Below are 23,030 nucleotides of genomic sequence, written 5' to 3' on the forward strand. Positions count from 1 at the left end.
AGACTTGTTTACAGCTGGATCTTAGGCTATACATTTTCGATTGAGGTCCCTTTCCCTCAGATCACTGTAGCTTGTTACAAGTTGATGTAAAACTAGCTGGGACAATATGTGTTCTCTCTCTTTAAGAGAGGAACATAATTTTTGCATTTTTGTATTATCTAGCTTGTAAATATACCTTTATAGCTAGTTTATCTTTCTTCTTTTTTTCAAGACAGGGTTTCTCTGTGTAGCTCCGGCTGTCCTGGAACTCATTCTGTAGACCAGGCTGGCCTTGAACTCAGAAATCTGCCTGCCTCTGCCTCCCAGATATTGGGATCAAAAGCATGCGTCACCACTGCTGGGCTGCTAGTTTATCTTTTAACAGTACCTTTATTGTGGTGTGATTCATCCATATAATACGTTGGGTTGTACAACGTTCATAGTTACTAAATTGTTTACTTCACTCTGATAGGAAACCTTGTTCTTGAGGTCCACAAACATCTTTGGAAAAGTGACTTTTCACCTCCTTGAATTATAAACGTAATTTTAAGTAGAGATATAAAAAAAATTGCTGTTCCATGTATATAGTAAGTATCCTGGCACATGGTAGTTTATCAATTTCATGTTCTGACATTTTTAAAAAAATGATTCAGCTGAGCCTGTTTGCTCTTGCTAGTGAAGACAGCGATGGGACTGTCTGTAGAATAAGTTCCTTACAAAGGAATATGTGCTACCCCAGTTTTTAATTGGGTTTTCTTGATAGCTTTTTTTTTTTTTTTTTTTTTGTTCTTTATATGTTGTGGATAGTAGACTTCTATCAAATATGTAGTTGTTAAAAATCTTTTCCTGCCAGGCTGTGGTGGCATATACCTTTTATTCCAGGGCTTGGAGGCAGAGGCAGCTGGATCTCTTAAATTCAAGGCCAGCCTGTTGTACAGAAGGAGTTCCAAGACATCCAGGAATACACAGAAATCCTGCCAGCACTAAAAGTGTTCTGTTCAAGAAGTCTCATCCTGTGCCAAGAAATTCAAGGCACTTCTCTTCTATTCAATTCAGTATATCTGGTTTTCTGTTGAGATCTTCAATCCATTTGGAGTTGACTTTTGTGCATGGTTGTAAATGGGAATGGATCTATTTGCATTTTTCTACATGTAGCCGGCCAATTTGACCAGCACCATACATATATTGATGTCTTTTTCCTAGTATATATTCTAGCTTCTTTATCAAAAGTCAGGTGTCCTTAGGTGCGTGGACTTATGTCTGGGTCTTCGATTCCATTCCATTGATCAACTTGTGTATTTTTGTGCTAATGTCTTGTGGGTTTTAGTACTATAGCTCTTTAGCACAACTTGAAATTGGAAATAGTGAGACCTCCCGCAGTTCTTTTACTGTTTGGGAATTGTTTTAGCTATCCTGGGTTTTTCTGTTTTCTCCATATAAAAAAAGGAGATTGGCCTTTCAAGAATTGTGTCAGGGGCTGGAGAGATGACTCAGCAGTTAAGAGCACTGACTGCTCTCCCAGAGGTCCTGAGTTCAATTCCCAGCAACCACATGGTGGCTCACAACTATCTGTAATGGATGCCCTCTTCTGGTGTGTCTGAAGATAGCAACAGTGTACTCATATTCATAAAATAAATAAATAAACCTAAAAAAAAAAGAATTGTTTTAGATTTTGATGGGAATTGCATTGAATCTGTAGATTACTTTTTTTTTTTTTTTGGTTTTTTGAGACAGGGTTTCTCTGTGTAGCTCTGGCTGTCCTGGAACTCACTCTGTAGACCAGGCTGGCCTCAAACTCAGAAATCCGCCTGCCTCTGCCTCCCGAGTGCTGGGGTTAAAGGCGTGCGCCACCACGCCCGGCTTGTAGATTACTTTTGCTGTTAATCCTGCTGTTCCATGAGCATGGGAGATCTTTCCATCCTCTAATATCTTCTAATATCTGCCAGAGTTGGGGGCCACTTCCCTGGATGGAGGCGACTGCAGGTTTCCAGGGAATGCCTGCTGGAGTTGGGGGCTTGGATAAAGCAAAGAGTGGTGGGAGGGGGGAATCTGTGTGATCCACAGGAAGTGGGGGGTGGGAGTGGGCACAACAGGTGTAGCTACCTCACCTGGGGATGAGACTGGAGGACTGGATTCAGAGGAGAGGTAAAAATCTGCCATTAACTAAATGTTTTTTCTTTGTTTTTGAGTCAAGGTTTCTCTGTATAACAATCCAGGCTGTTCTTCAACTCTCCTTGTAGACCAGGCTGGCCTGAAACTCACAGAAATCCTCCTGCCTCTGCCTCCTTATTGCTTGGACTAAAGGTGTGTACCACTACCACCTGGCTCCAAAAATTTTTTTCCTTGGCCTTTTTTTGTTTTGTTATGTTATGTTTTTAATAAACTAAATGAGCTCATCAGAAAATTGGAAAACAGTGACAGAGCAAACAGAGAAGTTCAAGACAGATCAATAGAAATCACTAAGTTCACAATCAGTGCAAGGAGATTAAGTAAAACTCAGTAACTACATAGTGATGTAGGGTACTGTGAAGCAATCCAAAATATGGGAAATGGAATACTGAAGAACAGGAATAGATTAGACACCTTAAAAAAAAAAAAACAGCTAATAAAATTTATCAGATTTGACTGAGGTGGTAGTTAACTTACAGATCCAAAAAGTGGGGGAAAAAAATAAGACATATGGAAGAATAAACAATGAAAACTCATTTTGTATCTATACAGAGAAAGATTACGTTACACGTAAAAATCAGTGTTTAATTGATAAAACACTATATGTAACTGAGGATGAGACTTGGGGCCTGGATTTGGAGGCAAGGGAGACGTAAAGATCTGCCAGTGCTAAGAACTCTATGCTTATACCCTCCAAGAATAAAAGCAAAATAAAGACATCTTAAAAAATAAACGGAACTTTTCACTAGTACCCCTTCATTACAGGATATTTAGGCTAAAAAGAAATGACTTCAAGTGGAAATACATATTTTCACAAAGAAATTAAGAGCTCAGAAATTCTAAATATATGCTTAAAAGCTAACACTTTTTTTATTAGATATTTTCTTTATATATATTTCAAATGCTATCCCGAAAGTTCCCTATACCCTCCCTCCGCCCTGCTCCCCTACCCACCCACTCCCGCTTCTTGGCCCTGGCGTTCCCCTGTATTGGGGCATATAAAGTTTGCAATACCAAGGGGCCTCTCTTCCCAGTGATGGCCGACTAGACTATCTTCTGCTATATATGCAGCTAGAGATAAGAGCTCTGGGGGTACTGGGTAGTTCATATTGTTGTTCCACCTATAGGTTTGCAGACCCCTTCAAAAGCTAACACTTTTAAGCTGATATATATATATCAGCAATTGAGAGCACTGGTTGCTCTTCCAGCCAGATGACCCAGGTTCAATTCCCAGCACCCACTTGGCAACTCACAGCTCTCTGTAACTCCAGTTCTAGGGGATTTGACACCATCACACAGACATGAATGCAGGTTAAAAACATCAATGCACATTAAAAAGAAAGAAAAAAAGAAAAGTAGTTTTTTTAACAATAACTTGCTTGAAAAATGTAGTAGTAAATATCCATATTTATTGCAAGAGGGGTGAGACAGGATTGCCACAAATTTGAGGCTAGCTTTGGCAATAAAACCTGTCTCAAAAAAACCAAAAAAACAGGCTGGCAAGATGACTCAGTGGTTAAGAGCGCCGATTGCTCTTCCGAAGGTCCAGAGTTCAAATCCCAGCAACCACATAGTGGCTCACAACCATCCGTAACAAAATCTGATGCCCTCTTCTGGTGTGTCTGAAGACAGCTACAGTGTACTTACATATAATAAATAAATAAATAAATACATAAATAAATATTCAAGTGTTGACTCAGACTTTCAGAGTCTGACCCAACATGGTTTATTTAAACACAGCACAGGCTGGTGAAAACCATTTTTGTGATGACTATCTGAATCCAAGCATTTCTGATTCTCTGAGGAACAAAGTAAACTAAATACAGATCAGACCTGACTACATCAAAACTATAAGGCCATATCTTCCATAAAGATAGAGTCTATAGACTGAGAAAAGTGCATGAGAAGGATCTGAAAGAAGGTCCAGTGATGGAAAGTCCTTGGCCACACAGATTGCAAAGGTGACCTGGCTAGAAAGCACATCCACTCCAGCCTTCTGGGTAAAAAACAGGTTTTGCCTTCCTTCCTTTGAAGGAACAATCTTTTGTGCTTAACACGCGAGATTCCCCTACTGCATGGCTGAGCACAAGGACCTCCCTGACAACTACAGAGTAAAAAGTTGAGGAGCTTACACTTACACACTTAAACATATAATTCATTTTATCACTGTTTAAAATATCACAAAAAATGGGTGAGGAACAAGGTAAACAATATTTTTTAGGGTTCCTGAATTTTTACCCTAAGTAATCAATTTTTTTTTCTAAGCATAGTAGCACATACTGAATTTCTAGACTATAATCACAAGATCAGCCACTGAAAATATATTTAAAAGATGTATGCCAGCCTGGAGAGATACCTCAGCAGTTAAGAGCACTGACTACTCTTCTAAAGGTCCTGAGTTCAATTCCCAGCAACCACGTGGTGGCTCACAACCATCTGTAATGGGATCTGATGCTGCCTTCTGCTGTGTCTGAAGATAGCAACAGTATACTTCTATATATAAATTTAAAAAAAAAAAAGGCTTGTAAAAACCAGGATTTTTTTTTTAATGTATGCCTAGAAAAGCAAGAAGAATTCAAAAGAGAAAGTTAGAAAAATCAAAAAGTGATCATAGTCACTGCAAGTAAAAGAAAGCAGAAACAAACATAAAAATTCTTGAGAAATTTGTCACAGTTGGGGATATATCGTGTGATAAGAAATAGACTAGTACGTATCAGGCTTATACTAAAGAACCTTGACTCTTGATAAGGCATTTGACTTTAATTCTGGAGTTTGTGTCAAACTGATGATAGTTGAAAATGAAGGTTGACATGGTAACATGTATGTGTGTTTGTGTGTAATGGGGGGGTGGGGCTGGGAATTGAATCCAGGGCCTTTTTCAACTAGGCAATTACTCTGCCACTTAGCTAGACCCTCATCTCAGAGAATCAGAAATGCTTGGATTCCGATAGTCATCACAAAAATGGTTTTCACCAGCCTGTGCTGTGTTTAAATAAACCATGTTGGGTCAGACTCTGAAAGTCTGAGTCAACACTTGAATATTTATTTATTTATTTATTTAATTTATTATATGTAAGTACACTGTAGCTGTCTTCAGACACACCAGAAGAGGGCATCAGATGTTGCATTTTAGCAGTTGGCTATATTACATGAGTTAAACTCAAACTTTGGAGTAGACTTTCAACTCTGTATGTTCACCTGACTGTTGGTGACATCAAAGGCACTGATGTTGTCTGTCTCTTTCCTAGAAACTGAGGCTTTCAATTTTGCCAGATAGTTCCTATTCTAGCACTAGATACATACCAGATTTTTACTTGACCCATTCAGAACTCTGTGTTTGAAACTGTTGACATTAGTGACCATGGCATCTATTAAGAGAAACAGCACTAAAGCAGAAACAACTATTTGGAAGAAAGAAGGGTAACCAACAAGGAATAGGGAAGGTGAAGAAAGCAGTTCATGACCACCAAGGCAAACCAGAACAAAGTATAAGGATATGTATGAAAGTATAATAAAACACTTAACATGCTAACTAAAAGAACAATTATAAAATTTAAAAAATAGAGAAATAGTGTGCTGGTTATGGTGGCAACACCACTGCCAGACCGTAACATACCAATAATGATAGTACCCAGCCAGGTGAGAAGAAGACACATGGAAACTACCACAGTGTTATTCCATGGTACAAAGGTTGGTGATGGTACCCATGGCTGGCATCGATCACCCTACTGAGGAATGGGAACAAGGATTAGTGGTTTTCCATTAGTTAAAACTCAGACTGTTGCTTCTCTACTGCTAATTGTCTTATGGCTTAGATGGAATGTTAAGGCACAGGTGAAATGTTAAGGCCTGAGTAACTGTTACCTGTGTAGCCTGCCATTTTGTGCTGTTACTAATATAATAAGGAAACTTTCTCACATGCTGTTACTGCTATTATTAGGATGTTCTGTGCTTTGGTGTTCTCGGAAGGCAATCCCAACAGAAGTCAGAACTGCTTTCTGTAGTTAGCCACAATAAGCTTGGACCTAAACCAACCACCCAACAAATGGTATTTGCCTTGATAAGCTGCCCCTAGGACGGACCACAACATAAGAGACACGTGCACCTATTTAGAATAAGACTTCCATTTTGAGTAGTGGTTAAGTAAAGTTTAAGTCCCCAAGACCTTCCTGGGAACTTCCTGGGACATATGTATGTGGGTAACTGAAATCCTTGTTGACAGTTAAGAAATAAATGTAGCAAGCCTCCTGCCATAGTTGAATACCCCGACCAATGGGGAGCAGGATAAGTGTACAACAAGGACAAGTTCCTAAGGAAATCTCCTACCCCTAAATCTTGATTGGTGGAATAACTTGGCACAGATGTTTGTGGATTTTAGGCTTAACAGGATTTTAACTCATCACAGCTCAGCTCCAGAATCTGGACCATGGCCCTGATTGGTCAGTCCTGGCGCAAATGCTCATCAAATTGCCCCTGTCTGACTGAGACCAGAGTTCATGTGGTTTGTGAGGCGACTCCTGGACCCCAACATTGTTATAAAAACAATCTCTTTTTTAAAGCTGATTATAGGCCAGGTGTAGTGGTGCATGCCTATAATCCCTGAATTCAGGAGGCAGAGCCAAATCTTGGATCACACTGTGACCCCTGAAATTGATTTATTTACTAAAGAGAGAAAAAAAAAAAAAAACCTGTTTCTAGTTATGGTGTGGCTCAACCCTAGCACATACCTTTAATCCAAGAGCTTTTGGTTTATTGTAAACAAGATTAAATAAAGTCAACCCTCTGTCAAACAACCAGTTGACAGAGAGTGAACGTAGGAAAAAAACTGAAAGAGTAAGGAAGTCAGGAGGGCAGATAGAGATTCACAGGAATAGAAGGGAGGACTATTCAGTTTGAGGATTTTTGACAGGGCGTAGAGAAGAACTTGCTTTTGGGACATGAGTTATGGAAGAAGGTCACCTGGGTGCTTTCTCTGCCTCTCTGAGCTACCAGGCTTTCACCCCAGCATCTGGCTCCTGAGTCTTCATTGGGAAAATCAAATGATTGAGCTTTTGTTAAAAACATTTGGCACTCCAATGCGTGGCACGACCATAAGGACAAAGAAATCACATCAGCCGTGGACAAACTGAGAAGCCATCAGATTTGGTAAGTCACCTGGGAAGTCCTCAAGGAGAGAATTAAGGATGGGAAATAATACGAGGTGCTAGGACCCTGTATAGTTGACTTTAGATGGCTTGAAATAGAAGCAGAAAATGGAAATATAAATGACTTAACTGAGACTGACATAATGCTGTTTATAATTACTATCAGTTTGGTAATTCATATTTTATCCATAATAGCCATAGTTTTTTTGTGTTAAATATGAAAAGTGGATTGATAAAATACAAGCCTTAGAAAGTCTTACAAATTAAATAAGAAAAATATTCGGGTACAAACAGAGGAATCTAGACAAGAACCTACCACGCCACCACATTAAAAACGAAAGAGGGTGACCCAAGGTTGTTAAAAACCCAACCTTGCCGGGCATGGTGGTGCACGCCTTTAATCCCAGCACTCGGGAGGCAGAGGCAGGCAGATTTCTGAGTTCGAGGCCAGCCTGGTCTACAGAGTGAGTTCCAGGACAGCCAGGGCTACACAGAGAAACCCTGTCTCGAAAAAAAACCAAAAAAAAAAACCCCAAAAACCCAACCTTAGTTTATCCAGTAACTATACAAGACCTACCAGGAGACACTAGGCACCCCCAGAGTTATGAAGAAGTTAAATAGATTTCTATAGACAGATTTGAAAATATTTAAGGAAGCAATCATTTCATATGCTATGCATTTATCCTATGTGAGGCTGATATAATATTCATGGCAACTCAGAACAGAGCTGGTCCTCAGTTACAATGGTGGACATGATGAAAAGAGAAAGCTAGGACCATAGAACGACAAAATAGGGCTAGAGGTTTTAATTTTTCCTAAGATCAGTTGCCAGGTGAAGATCAATATGCTGAGTTACAAAGGCAGCTTGAATTTGATAATCACACCTTGGCACTATGTCCTGCTTTAGCTCTAAATGCTTGGGGCAAGGTTGAAGAATCAGAAAAGAGATCTGAGTTATTTATTAAAATTATACAAGACCCAAAAGAAGCCTTCACTGAGTTTTTGAAAAGATTGACTTCAGCTGTAAATAGAATAGTATCAGATTCAGGAGTCAGACAAATATTAATCAAATCTTTGGCTTTTGAAAATGCTAATTCAGATTGCAAAAGGGTGATTAGACCTTTAAAGGCAAGATCAGCACCAATAGACTAACAGACTAGAAATATGGCTGATATTGAATCTCACATTTCTAAAAATTTTTTTAAGTGATTTACTTATTTAATGTATATGAATACACTGTAGCTATTGTCAGACACACCAGAAGAGGGCACCAGACCCCATTACAGATGGTTGTGAGCCACCATGTGGTTGCTGGGAATTGAACTCAGGACCTCTGGAAGAGCAGTCAGTGCTCTTAACCACTCAGCCACCTCTCCAGCCCTGACATTTCTAAAAATTTTAAGAAAAATCAAAATACCAGATGCCTTAATTGTGGTAAGCAAGGTCATTTGAAAAGCAATTGTAGCCAAAGCATTTCTAGAAACAATGTTTTTTTTTCTAGAGCTAATACAAAAAGAAGGCCCCAGCCTTCTGGAATATGCAGAAGGTATGGCAAAGGCTAGCATTGGACTGATGAATGCAAATCAACAAGGGAGAGGCAAGGCAACCCTTTGTCATTGTAGGGAGTCTGCAGACCCAATATCAAATTTGATCCAATTATTCCCTGTCAGCATTGGAGAAACTCATCCATAGAGTAATTAAAAAATTTAATGCCCATTGTTAAAAACAACACTTCTCTGAATATAATCAAGATCAGAAGAGCTTCATTAAATAAAAAAAAAAAATTCCAGAGAGACCAAAAAAACAGTTATTTTAGCAAACTGTTATAAATGATCAGAGACACAAATGACATTGAAATTGAAGGTTTAATAGACACAGGAGGGCTGCAGAGATGGCTCAGTGGTTAAGAGCACCGTCTGCTCTTCCAGAGGTCCTGAGTTCAATTCCCAGCAACCATATGATGGCTCACAACCATCTGTAATGAGATCTGATGCCCTCTTCTGGTGTGCCTGAAGACAGCGAGAGTGTACTTACATATATAAAATAAATCTTTAAAAAAAAAAATAGACACAGGAGCAGATGTAACAATAATTTCACCAAAATTCTGGCATCCAGATTGGCCTCTTTAGGAGGTAAATATTCAGCTTCTAGAGATTAGAACTTTATCTTTGGTAAAACAAAGTACAAGATGAGTCAAATTTATAGGGCCAGAATTAAAAATAGGAAAATTAGAGCCATATGTGGCTAATATAGCCATGAATTTATGGGGGCCTAATTTGTTGCAGCAATGCAAAGTACAGATTAACATTCCTCCAACCTCAGAAGCAAGCCATAAAGTAAAGAATGCTTCTGAGAAAAATATTAAAAGGTATTATCAAGAACAGTCATAGACTGTCCAGTTGTTCATAAGCAGAACATGACAGGTGTTGGTCTTTGAAAAGCATCAACTGCCCTACCTTTAAAATGGTTAACTGACAAATGTGTGTGGGTAAAATAATGGCCTTTGACTTGAAAAAAAATTACCTGTACTAGAACAACTGATACAGGAGCAGTTGAATGCTCAACATACTGAAGAATCTACCAGCCGATGGAATTCCCCTGCCTTTGTATAAAAAAGAAAATGGTGGATGTTAACAGATTTAAAAGACATAAATAAGCCCATCCAGCCAACGGGCTCTTTACAACCTGAATTACATTGCCTTCTAAGTCATGGCCTTTGATAATAATTGATTTAAAAAATTACTTTTTCACAATCCCTTTGCATGAACGTGATAGGGAAAGACTGCTTTCTCAGTACCAACTTACAATAGTTGTCTAGTAAAGAGATATTGCAAAGTCTTACCATAAGGAGTCTTAAATAGTCCTATCTTGTGCCAATATTTTGTACAGCAGCCATTAGAAGCAATTAGTAAACAGTTTCTTCAATCTAAAATTTACTTTTATGTGGATGATATCTTACTGGCTGATTCAGTTGCATATACCTTAGAAAACATATTTGATGAAGTAAAGAATATTTGCCTTGCTGGGGGTTACAAATTGCTCCTCAAAAAAAGAGATTCTGTTAATTATCTAGGATATGAGATAGGTTTACAGAAAATTCAACTGCAGAAAGTAAAAATCAAGGAGAGATCAATTACAAACTCTTAATGATTTTCAAAAATTGCTGGGAGATATTAACTGGTTATGGCCTACAATTGGATTAACTACTCAAGAGCTAAGTAATTTATTTCAAACTTTAGAAGGATTTTTTGGGTCCAGGAATCACCTCACAAACCACATGAACACCAATCTAAGTCAGATAGAGATAGTTTATTGATCCTATGCCTCTGGACTGATCAACCAGGGCCATGGTCCAGATTCAGGACCCACGTTAAGATCCTACCTGATTTTTAATCCCAAAATTCACAAACGTCTGAGCCAGGTTACCCAACCAATCAGGACTTAGGGATAGGGGATTTCCATAGGAACAAGTCTTTGTTGTACACTTATCCTGTTTCCGTTGGTTGGGGTATTCAACTGTGGCAGGACTTACCTTGTCTTAACTTGTCTACCGGGATGGGACTTGTTTTGCCTAACATTCATGTCTTAACTTGCCAACCAACATATCAGTTCCCAGGAAGGACTTGGGAACTTAAAACTTTACTTGTCCACTATTCAAAATGGAAGTCTTATTCCAGATAGTTTCTTATATTGGTGCAGGTGTCTCTCTTATGTTGGGGTCCATCCCAGGGGCAGCTCATACCATAAAAGCTTATACACAGGTGAAGGAAGTGCTGTTGGGTGATTGGTTCCAGTCCAAGCTTATTGTGGGTAACTATACAAAGCAGTTCTACTGACTTCTATCCTGATTGGTTTCCAAGGGTACAGAACATAACAGAAAATGTAATCAAACTTGGCATTAGAGAATACCCTAGTAACAGCAGAAACAAATGAGAAAGTTTCCTTATGATGGCAGGCTAGCCAGATTATAGTTAGTTATCTAGGCCTTAACATTCCACCTAAGCCTTCATATTCCATACAGGTCTTAATTTTTTACCTAGGTACTAAGAGACTTGAATAGTCCAAGAAAATAATTATCCGCTGAGGAAAATGAAAATTGGCTTTGGTAGAAAAGAAATTATAGGATGCACATATGTACTGTTTTGATCCAAAGCTGGATTGTATTTTGGTTATTTTGCCCTCTACCCCTTCTCTTACAGGAAGTCTTATACAGAGAGAAGATAATGAATGAGTATTTTTAGCACACAAACAGTAAAAAATTAAAGACTTATGTAGAATAGGTTTCTGAGTTGATTCTGAAAGGAAAAATGAGACGTTGTCATTTATGAGATATAGACCCAACAGAAATTAGTAATTTTACTAATGCTAAAATTACTTCATTATGGGCAGAAAATGAGCATTGGTAAAAAGCATGCAGTAATTTTTTGGAAGAGATTAATAGCAAATATCCCCCAAACAGGATATTTCATCTTATAAAAAGAAAAAATTGGATTCTCCCTTGTATGGTAAAAGGAATACAAATTTCTGGAGCCCCTACCATCTATAAAGATGCAAATAAATCAGGAAAGGTAGGTTATAAGTCAGGAAAATAAGCAAATTGGCTCAGGATGCTTATGATTCAGTTAAAAGTCAGAGCCATGCCATTCTTACAGTATTGTTAGGTTTTCCTGACTCTTAATATAGCTACTGACTCTCATTATGCAGAAAGAGTTTGTTTTATATGTTGAAACTGCTAAACATATTCTGGATGATTCAGAATTAACTTTGTTACTTATTCAACTACAACAAGTAATCAGAAATAGAAACCATCCATTCTATAGAACACATACCAGATCCCATTCGGGTCTGCCAAGCCCTCTAGCACAGGTAACGAAGAAATTGATTCACTATTTATAGGAAATGTGCTAAAAGGCTCCAACTTTCATAAGAAATGCCATGTTAACAGCAAAGGTTTAAATAAAGATTTTTCTATCACTTTGGCAACAAGCCAAGGAAATTATACTTTTTTTTTTTTTTTTTTTTTTTTTTTTTTTGTATAACCAAACTCCATTACCTGCAGAAAGTAATTCAAAAGATACCCAAAGAAATGAAATTTAGCAAGTGGATGTGTTTCATTTTGCAGCGTTTGGAAAGTTAAAGTATATGCACCGTACCATAGGTGCAGATGCAGGATTGCAATGGACCACTGCTTCAAGCTCTGAAAAGGAGGATTCTGTAATTGCACATTTATGAGAAGTTATGGCTATTATGTGAATACCTTACAAATTAAGACCCGGAATGTGCCAGCATATGTCTCTAGTAAAATTAAATAGTTGTTTTGTTTTGTTTTTGTATATTACAAGCATACCACACAATCCTACAAGACAAGCAGTTATAGAAAGATCTAATTACACTTTAAAAGATATACTTAGTAAACAGAAAGAGGTAATAAAGACCTTCAGTGATAGATTACATAGTGCTTTATTAACTCTAAAATGTGTAAATGCTAATGAGAGAGGAACAACAGCTGTGGAGAGACAGTGTATAGTAGATACCACTGCTGAATCAAGTCTGTACACATCAAAAATGGACATCTTCAGAATGGAAGCTGGGTTATGTCTTATGTTGGGGAAGAGGTTTTGTCTCTGTTTCCCCAGAAGAAGATAAGCTGTGGATACCACCAAGATTTATTAAAGATTAGATTTGAACAGGAAAAATCTCCTTAATAAGGAGAGGTGATAGTTCATCAGATAGTTTGGTCGTTCAGTCCAAACTAACTAATAAAGACAAAAAATGCCTTTTATCTGACCAGGTTACAAGATCTTGTCTTACTGACATGAAATGAAAAATGATTTTTTTTTAATCCACATGTCTTAATTCCACGTTAGTAGGTTAGATTGTAGATTGCTGCATGGTCCACACCATTTTGGACATTAGCTCTTAATTTTTCTTTTTAAATAAAAAGGGTATTTTTGTTGTTTGGTATTAAAACTACACTTAAGAGATTTAAAATGAAGCTGGGTGGTGATGGCGCACGCTTTGAATCCCAGCACTTGGGTGGTAGAGGCAGGTGGATTTCTGAATTCGAGGCCAGCCTGGTCTACAGAGTGAGTTCCAGGACAGCCAGGGCTACACAGACAAACCCTGTCTCGAAAAACCAACAAAAAAAAGAGAAAGAGAGAGAGAGAGATTTAAAATGTTTTAAGTAAATTCAAATTCAAAGGGTTACTATAATTGTTATCTAAATCTCTAAGAGTTTGAGTGATTTGGAGATAAGATATAATATTTGAGCAGTGGTAGCCCGTGCCTTTATTTAATTCCACCAACCAGGGACAAAACCAGATACAGCTCCTAATTGGTATGTTTGCTGTGTTTGCACACTAGAGAAATCACATACCATATTTACAGATTCTTATAGAAACCTTCTACAGGGTTACTAGAAAAGCAGCTGGTTTCCAATGGGGACAGGAACAAAGAACAGCTTTTGTGACTGCAAGTAAGCTCATCTCTGTGCATTGCAGTCTAACCAGTATTGAACCAGATGGTACCCTAATTATGGATATGGTATTTATTGGTGAATTGTCAATATTGGGGACTCTTCATACAGCAAAAAGGAGTTCACTAACATTTGCCTGTCAGCTTCTATTGCAGATGTTTTCTATATAGAGAGAATAACTATTCTCTCTTTGAGAAACAAACCTGGACATTTAATGAGGCAAACCTTATACTCATTCTTTGTCAATCACCCTGTCATAAGGGTACCCCTCCAATGATGGATTGGGTCTATTCAAAGGCAGAATCCTTCACAGACTTAGTCATGGAAGAAAGGCTATTACAGTAGAACTGGTACCTACCTGAATTCCTTTGTGACCAGGATGTAGTAGCAAAGGGGTCTGCCTTTTTGCATGGAGAAAATAGCTCAGTTGCCTGTACTCCCCATCCCTAAACCTCTTACCCCTCCCCCCACAGAGGCATGTATTGAACTGTGAGGACCACCAGAATGGTCATAACATTTAGCTAATGCATGGTTTACTGATGGTTCATCAACCACTGTTAGAACCAAAATTAATGGAAAGTGACAGCTTATAGACTAGGGGATGAAATGGCCAATACTGAGGAAGGACCACAAAATCAGCGCAACACTATTGCCTATAAGACAAACAACTAGGAAAGGAAAAGAAAAATCTCTATCTTCTCCAATTCATGGTGCATGTGTAATGGTCTAGCTATATGGCCATCCAAATGAAAGACCAGTAACTGTCAGGTAAATGGCAAAGATACCTGGTCATAGGCATGAATGGAAATGGAGAAACATAGAAAAACTTAGCAAAGACATCAAATATTATATAACTCATGCAGGTAATACAAACATAAACATCAGAAAATAATGAAATAGTGAACAAATTGGCATCATGTTTGTCTAGTTCTAGAATGTTAAAATTTGCCAGGGAACAAATTCAGAATAAATTAGCATGGATGATAGATTACACATTTGAAAACCTTGAAAGTTTACCTCTAGCACTAAAAAATAAGGGGAAATGGGGCACCAAATTAAACCAGGACAACTCTATGAGAATAACTATTGTGAGCAATCCATAGCCAGACAGTGGCTGGGTTTAATCCTTTAATCCCAACACTTGAGAGGCAGAAGCAAGCACACAAAAATTACAGTGATTAAAACTCAAAAAGAATTTCCTACTGTTGCCAAAAATACATTTTGCCCTAGGAAAGATATAACCTGCACAAAAAAAAAAAAAAAAAAAAAAAAAAAAGAAAAAGAAAAAATCCCACCCCCAGAGTTAACATTGGGGCAGGGTTTTCTTTTATCTTTCAAGGAGAATAAAAACATCCAAATAGGGAATCTAGAGACCACTGGACAAGTGAAACATCTGAGGAAAGAACTGATCATCAAGAAACAGTAAGATAGATGGCCAAGTGGCACCGCCCACCTCCAGCTCATCTCTGCTGCCCTCTGCAGACAGAGTGGCAAATGCTCTTTCTGTGGTCCCAATTCAATTAAAAATTAAAGCTGAGCTAGGCATGGTGGCGCACACCTTTAATCCCAGCACTCGGGAGGCAGAGACAGGCAGATTTCTGAGTTCGAGGCCAGCCTGGTCTACAGAGTGAGTTCCAGGTCAGCCAGGGCAACACAGAGAACCCTTGTCTCAACAAACAAACAAACAAATAAAAAAATTAAAGCTGGCTTTGGGGTTTGAGCATAGCTCTCCTTCTCTAAACCCACACATGCTTGTTAAAGGGAAATCCCAAATCTCTGTCTCATATCAGAGGAGCCTCCTCATATAGGACAGAGGAAAACAAGAAATAAGGGACTGTTCTAGTACCACTACTCTCATAATCTTTTGATCTTCATTTGACACTCTAAAACTTTCCTTAAGCTATAAATATTATCTCAAAAATATGTAAGATTATTATGTGTATATAGACTTACTGTCATACTAGGAGTTATACAGAATATTAACTAATTCTAGAAATAAGCTTCACCTGCTTCCCGTGCTGTTTTCAGGTTTGAGTCTGAAGCAGGTAACTAGGAACAAAGTTTGTGTACTTCAGATATACTTAATACATCATGGTCCTCAAATCTTTCAGAGATCTGCTGAATATGGCATTTAAAATGTTTAAGTCTTCTACCAAGCAATAACAATAACCTTGTGATCTCTGAGAAGATGATGGGGCCCTGTAACAGCCAATCTTCCTGCATTGTGGTAACATCAACCACTGGACAAAACTGCCCTATGCCACTTCTGCTGCCAGCATCAGTGCAAACAGTGGACACCTTTGGGTTGACTGCTATATTCTACCTAACCAGGATTGCCACTAAGGTGACAAACACCACCCAAAGATCAGGTTTGGACTACAACCTGCTCAGGACATTGAAATTGCTGAGTTCATAGGAGACTGACAGGAACATTTTACAGAACTTTGAACTCAAATTACTCCATCCTAGGCCTGCCAAATACAATACAATGCTGGACATTGTGGAAAGCTTGGCAGAAATGTCTTCATTATTGTAAATAGTTTTATTTTGTTAGAGTTAAACTCTTTCCTTTTTATTTAGACAAAAAGGGGGAAATGTTGCAGGATTTTTAAAAAAGAGGTCAAAGGTTTGGTTTGCAGGCCTATGATAAGGCAAAGATTTTTTTTTTTTTAATTTATGTATGTGAGTACACTGTCGCTGTCTTCAGACACACCAGAAGAGGGCATCAGATCCCATTACATATGGTTGTGAGCCACCACGTGGTTCCTGGGAATTGTTGTAAGCCACCATGTGGTTGCTGGGATTTGAACTCAGGACCTCTGGAAGAGCAGTCAGTGCTCTTAACTGCTGAGCCATCTCTCTGGCCCCTGTTGTAGGGTATTTGATCACATACACTGTAAACCCACCCCACCCCCAACCCCAAGATTGTATTATTAACTAGAGGGGGGAAAAAAAAACATTTTTCTAGTTGTGGTGTGGCTCAACTCTAGCACACACCTTTAATTCAAGAGCTTTCTGTTTATTGTAAACGAGATTAAATAGGTTGAGAGGTGGAGCAAATAACCAGTAGATAAGGAGTGAACATGGAGGAAAAACAGCAAGAGTAAGTCAGGAGGATATATAGAGATGCACTGGAAGTAGAAGGGAGGGACATTCAGTTTGAGGGTTTTTGACGGGGCATGGAGAAAAACTTTCTTTTGGGATGTCCTCTTTCTTTTAGACCTATAGAGGAAGGTCATCTGGGTGCTTTCTCTGCCTCTCTGAGCTAGGAGGCCTTCACCTCAGCATCTGGCTCCTGAGTCGTCATTGGAAAAATCAAATGATTGAGGTTTTCTTAAAAACAGCCTGGTATGCATAGAGAGTCCCAGGCTAGCCAGAGCTTCAAAGTGAGATCCTGTTTCAGCAAAACAAAGGCGATAGAGCTGGTTACATATTGGAAAAAGGAACATATCCCTAGGCCCTTAACAGGCAAGGCGGACAGTGGATTTGAATGTCTGCCACTACTACTTAGCTGTGTAGTCCTTGGGTAAATCACCTGGTCCCTCAAAACTGATTTTGCATGTATATAATGGAGATGGCAATGCTATCCTGCAGTATCATTGTGAAATTTAAGAAATCATAGAAAAGTGACATGTGTAATCAGGGAGACAAGATAATGGGTTATAATAAGTATGGGTGTTTTGCCTGTACTGTATCTGTGTACCAGATGTGTGTCTTATGCCTATGGAGAGTAGAAAAGACACCCTGTGGATGCTGGGAGTAGCCAATACTCTTAACTACTGAGCCATCACTCCAGCCCATTGGATGTAAATTTAACCTGATGGTTATGGCTTCATCCAGATCCAGACTGCACAAAATCCTACTCTTATAGTTGGTTGTGCTCTGTGATAGAAGTTAGCTATGTTCTACAGGAGATTCCAAGACCCAGAAGCCCCATCAGCTTCTTATGCTTTCCAGTATAGCTGTATTTTTACATGAATGCTGCCTTTCAGATCAATAGTTTGATTCTAAACATCCTGCGTTTAGCCAAACCTTCCCTCCGAGACCCAAAATGCCCTCCTAATCTCCAGAAAAATTTACACATAAATATGGATAAGACTAATGGAAAATTTTTCTACAGCCCTTAAAAACTCAACTATCCAGCTAAGTTTCCTATTTTCTTTCCTTTTTAGAAGTGTACTTTTGATTATTTTCTTAGTAAATCTGTTTCTATTCATATGTGTGTCCTTGAGAACTTTCTCTAATGAAGCCATGAATCTTTGGAACTCCCAAGTCCAGTGACAAACACTCAAGCATGTTCTTAGCATCTGGGTCCTCATATTAACTTAAAGCCTTGCTTAGCCTCTGTTGCAAATTATCCCGGGAATTGGCTTCTCCAAGCAAAAGTTGCTTTCTGTTGGTCAAGGGTGGAATTTCTCTACTACAAACCTGTCTTTCTTGAATCTAAGGGGAAAAAATTCCATTGCATTCCCACATTTAGCATTTGGATGATTTATGAATCTATAGACGTTGACAGCTTTGACACTAGCAAAATGTTAACTAAAGAAAATAAACTAAGCCGGGCAGTGGTGGTGCACGCCTTTAATCCCAGCACTTGGGAGGCAGAGGCATGCGGATTTCTGAATTCGAGGCCAGCCTGGTCTATAAAGTCAGTTCCAGGACAGCCAGGGCTATACAGAGAAACCCTGTCTCGAAAAACAAAAACAAAAAAAAGAAAAAAAGAAAGAAAGAAAGGAAGGAAGGAAGGAAGGAAGGAAGGAAGGAAGAAAGGAAGGAAAAAAAAAGAAAATAAACTAATACTTGAGATGATGCATAGAAGGCTAGAGATATAGCTCAGATCTAGAGCATTTACCCAGTGTACACAAGTCCCTAGATTTAATCACTAGCACTGCAAACATGTAGAAATATCAGTGACATGGAAAGATAAAGTGATGTCTGTTGTTAAAAGCTAAAACCTTAGATTTCTAGAATCAAGTTACTGGACTCCCCTCTCACTCTTCTCCCTTCTCACAATCTTTAACAGGACTTCATTGACTTAACTAGAGAAAACCGAGCAAGGACAAAAGACCGGAATGGACTCTGTGTGATTGATCTAACAAGAAATGAGGAAGAAAATAGGCCTATTGCCACTCTTGATTTGACTTTAGAACCTGTAGCTTCCTCTCAGAAGGAGCCAACCAGTCTTCAGACATGTACCAGTCTCTCGGGCAAAGAAGTGATGGAAGCCCATGAAGATAGAGGCTCTCAGCCTGCAGCACAGAGAATCATTAACAATGATCCTGTAGATTTGGATTTGCTAGAGGAAAACCTGTTTGAAGGTTCTCGACCCCCTACATCTATCAGCCAGGACTCTGTTTATCCACCAGAACCAAACTGTAGCTCAATCACATATAAAGGTGACCTCAGCTTCTTGACAAGCCTACAGCTCTCTTCAGATGTTAGCTCCTTCTCCTCCACAAGCAATCAGAGGGCCTCTTTGCCATGCCCACAGCAAGATGTGCCTTGTCAATCACAAGGCTTGCTATGCCCGCTACAGGCCTTATCATGCCCACAAACAGCTTCACCATGTCCACCACGAGCTTCCTCATGCCCACCACAAGCCCTGTCATGCCCACCTCAAGCTTTGTCATGCCCATCACAAACTTTACAGTGCCAACTCCAAGCTTTGCCTCAACCACCTCAAGAAGTGCCATGCTCTACCCAAAATGTACCGTGCCCTCAGCAGAATATGCCAAGCACACCTCAAGGCTTATCATGGCATCCTCGACACACCCTATACCCATATCAAGACACTCTGGGCCTACCTCAAGATGTTCCAGGCCGACCTCAAAACATGTCATATCCACAAGATGTGACACAACTGCAAGACATGCCATGGTCACTACATGACATGCCACTGTCACTACAAGATGTGTTACAGTCACTGCAAGATGTGCCACCATTGCTGGGAGATGTGCCGCCATCACCAGAAGTGATGCAGTTACCAGGATATGTGACACAGACATCAAGAGATGTGATTCAGTCACCGGCAGGTGTGACACAGTCACTAGGAAGTATGATGCAGTCACCAGGAAGTGTGACCCAGTCACTAAGAAGTGTGATGCAGTCATCAGGAAGTGTGACCCAGTCACTAAGAAGTGTGATGCAGTCATCAGGAAGTGTGACCCAGTCACTAAGAAGTGTGATGCAGTCATCAGGAAGTGTGATGCAGTCACCAGGAGGTGTGACACAGTCACTAAGAAGTGTGACGCAGTCACCAGGAGGTGTGATGCAGTCACCAGGAGGTGTAATGCAGTCACCAAGAGATGTGATGCAGTCACCAAGAGATGTGATGCAGTCACCAAGAGATGTGATGCAGTCACCAAGAGGTGTGACACAGTCACTAGGAAGTATGATGCAGTCACCAGGAGGTGTGATGCAGTCACTAAGAAGTGTAATGCAGTCATCAGGAGGTGTGACACAGTCACTAAGAAGTGTGATGCAGTCACCAGGAGGTGTGATGCAGTCACCAGGAGGTGTGACACAGTCACCAAGAGGTATGATTAAGTCACCAGGAATGATGCTGTCACCAGGAGATGTGATACAGTCACTAAACAGTGTGCCACAGTCATCAAGAGATAGGATGCAGTCAGCAGGACATGTGCCATCAGCATCAGGAGATGCAATACAATCACCAGGAGGTATGTCACCGACATCAAGAGATAGGATGCAGTCACCAGGAGGTGTGTCACTGGCAACAGAAGATTCGATACAGTTACCAGGAGGTGTGCCACTATCATCAGATGTGATACAGTCACAAGGAGGTGTGCCATTATCATCAAAAGATAGGATGCAGTCACCAGGAGGTGTGCCACCATCATCTGGAGATATGATACAGTCACAAGGAGGTGTGCCACAATCATTAGGAGATGCAATACAGTCAGCAGGAGGTGTGCCACAATCATCAGGAGATGCGATACAGTCACCAGGAGGTGTGTCACTGGCAACAGGAGATTCGATACAGTTACCAGGAGGCGTGCCACTATCATCGGGAGATGTGATACAGTCCCAAGGAGGTGTGCCACGGTCATCAAGGGATAGGATGCAGTCACCAGGAGGTGTGCCACCATCATCTGGAGGTGTGATACAGTCACCAGGAGGTGTGTCACCAGCATCAGGAGATGCAATACAGTCACCAGGAAGTGTGTTACCGGCATCAGGAGATGCAATACAGTCAGCAGGAGGTGTGTTACTGGCATCAGGAGATGCAATACAGTCACCAAGAAGTGTGCCACAGTCACCTAGCGGTACATTGCGGTCACCAGGCAATATGTCAGAGTCACTTGGAGATACACCAAACTTATCAGGAGATGTGTCAAACTCACCACAAGCATTATTGGACTTAGCAAGAGACAGGCCGAAGTCTTCCCCGAATGATGTGCAGAATCGTGATACTCCTATGGATATCTCAGCTTCATCCTCTTCAAGTTGCTCTGCTAACCCACAATCTCGACAGTCTGAATTTAAATTAGATAAAGTTCCTTGGCTCACTATCACAGATAGCTCAGCCAGGAGAGAGAAATCACTGCCACAGCTTGCCAACCCTGGGTCTGCTCAGATACAAGGACAAATACCACAAGTTGGGGTATACAATAGACCTTGCCTGCATAGACTGAAATACTTCTTACGGCCTCCAGTACATCATCTCTTCTTCCAGACATTAATACCAGATAAAGATACACGAGAGGTAAGCTAACATACTCACCCACATTGGGGGCTATTTCTTTGATAATGTTATCATGATTAGAGTCCATGCCAGAGAATGGGCCAAAGATAAACAAAATTTTTTTTTTAATTTTCCCCCAACTTGAGGGGGGAACTAGATCTATGTTCAGATCTCAGCCCACACTTAAAACCCAGTGTGCAAGTCACTTTTCTTTGTGAGCCTTGGCCTCCCTATTTGTAAAGCAGAGGTAAAAACACGACTCAGGGCACTGAATGAGGTGATGTGTGTGAAGTGCATGTTTGTGTCTGATTTATCATTGGCCTTCATCAAATTCTTGTCTTCCATTCCTTTATCCTCCTCTTCCTGAGTTCTATACATTTCCCATATCAACAGAGAAAAGACTCTTGTCACTTCAATGCCTCAAATGATTCCTTAGAATTTAGGAGTAGAAATTCAGTTTTAAAATTTTAATGAGATTACCATTTCCCATTTGTCGTCATTGACCTATGAGAACTTAATTAACTATATATAGACAGAAATGTTACAGTCTTTCACGTGAAACCTTTCTGCTATCCAGAACCTCACCCTCAACCATGACATTTGTTTAAAGTGGTTCCAGGCCAGCAGAGTGACTCAGGAGGCAATGGCACTTGCTGCCAAGCCTGACAACTTGTATTCTATGGCCCAGACCCACGTGATGGAAGGAGCCAACCAACTCCCATAAATTGTCCTCTGACGCTGCAGTTGTGGTATGCACTCATAAACACAAACACAGGAAATATGTAAGTCAAAAAGGCATTCTTTCTCTGCAGGCGCCACACTCACATGCACATTTCTACACCTAGACATGCGCATACATAAAATAAGAATGAATGAATCTAAAAACAGATAATCTAATGTGTTTAAAGTCACCCATCATGCTCTCAGACAGCATTTATTATAAATAATTCCATGTATTCCCTTTCCAATTGTCTTTTTATATATGCTCATTTAAACTTTTTTAATAATTAGAATTTCTTTTTAAACATATGTATTTGTTACTGGTTTTGCCATTATAGATGTAATGGTTAAAAGCCATGCATGGTGGTACATGCCTATAATTTTAGTGCTTGGGAGCTGGAGGCAAGAGGATCAAGAGTTGAAGACCAGTCTCCACTACAAACATACTAAATTCCATATCACCCAGGCCATGTGACACCCTCTCAAAGAGAAAAAGGAAAGGGAGGAAGGGGGGGGGGAGAAAGTGGTGTTCATTCTTCCAGCAAGACAACAGGCTCAAGTTTTCTTATCTGTATTAAGATATAGACCTTTGTCCCTATCCCTAAGTATCTTGGCCTATAATCCTAGCATGTAGAATATGGAAGCAGGAAGATCAGGAACTCAAAGCCCTTGCTCTTGGCTCTTTGGTATTTTCCTTTCTGTTATATTTGAATATGGATGAAATCATGTCATGTGTAGAATTTAGAATTTCTGTCTTTTAATTTCCCTACGTCATTTAGACTTTTTTTTTAAGTAGAGCTTTCTTGTTTCTCTTTAATAAAATATTTCAAATGCATAG

At 39.7% G+C, this 23,030-nt stretch overlaps 1 protein-coding gene across 8 annotated transcripts in view; it reads left to right on the forward strand.

Moving 5' to 3' along the window:
- Simc1 (SUMO-interacting motifs containing 1) overlaps positions 1–23,030 on the forward strand; it is a 47,552-nt gene that overhangs the window by 1,441 nt on the left and 23,081 nt on the right. For 3 of the 8 annotated variants that reach the window (XM_011244528.1, NM_176987.4, XM_030247294.1), the window contains exon 2: positions 18,791–21,493. The exons of 1 other annotated variant lie outside the window; for it this stretch is intronic. In XM_011244528.1, the coding sequence (XP_011242830.1) occupies positions 18,791–21,493 (2,703 nt within the window). Of the gene's footprint in view, positions 1–7,133; positions 7,294–18,790; positions 21,494–23,030 lie in introns of all 8 variants that reach the window. 4 more of the 8 variants (XM_011244530.1, XM_030247295.1, XM_011244529.1 and 1 more) reach the window with 3 other exon arrangements.

Source organism: Mus musculus, chromosome 13, assembly GCF_000001635.26.
Source record: "Mus musculus strain C57BL/6J chromosome 13, GRCm38.p6 C57BL/6J".
Lineage (NCBI taxonomy): Eukaryota > Metazoa > Chordata > Mammalia > Rodentia > Muridae > Mus > Mus musculus.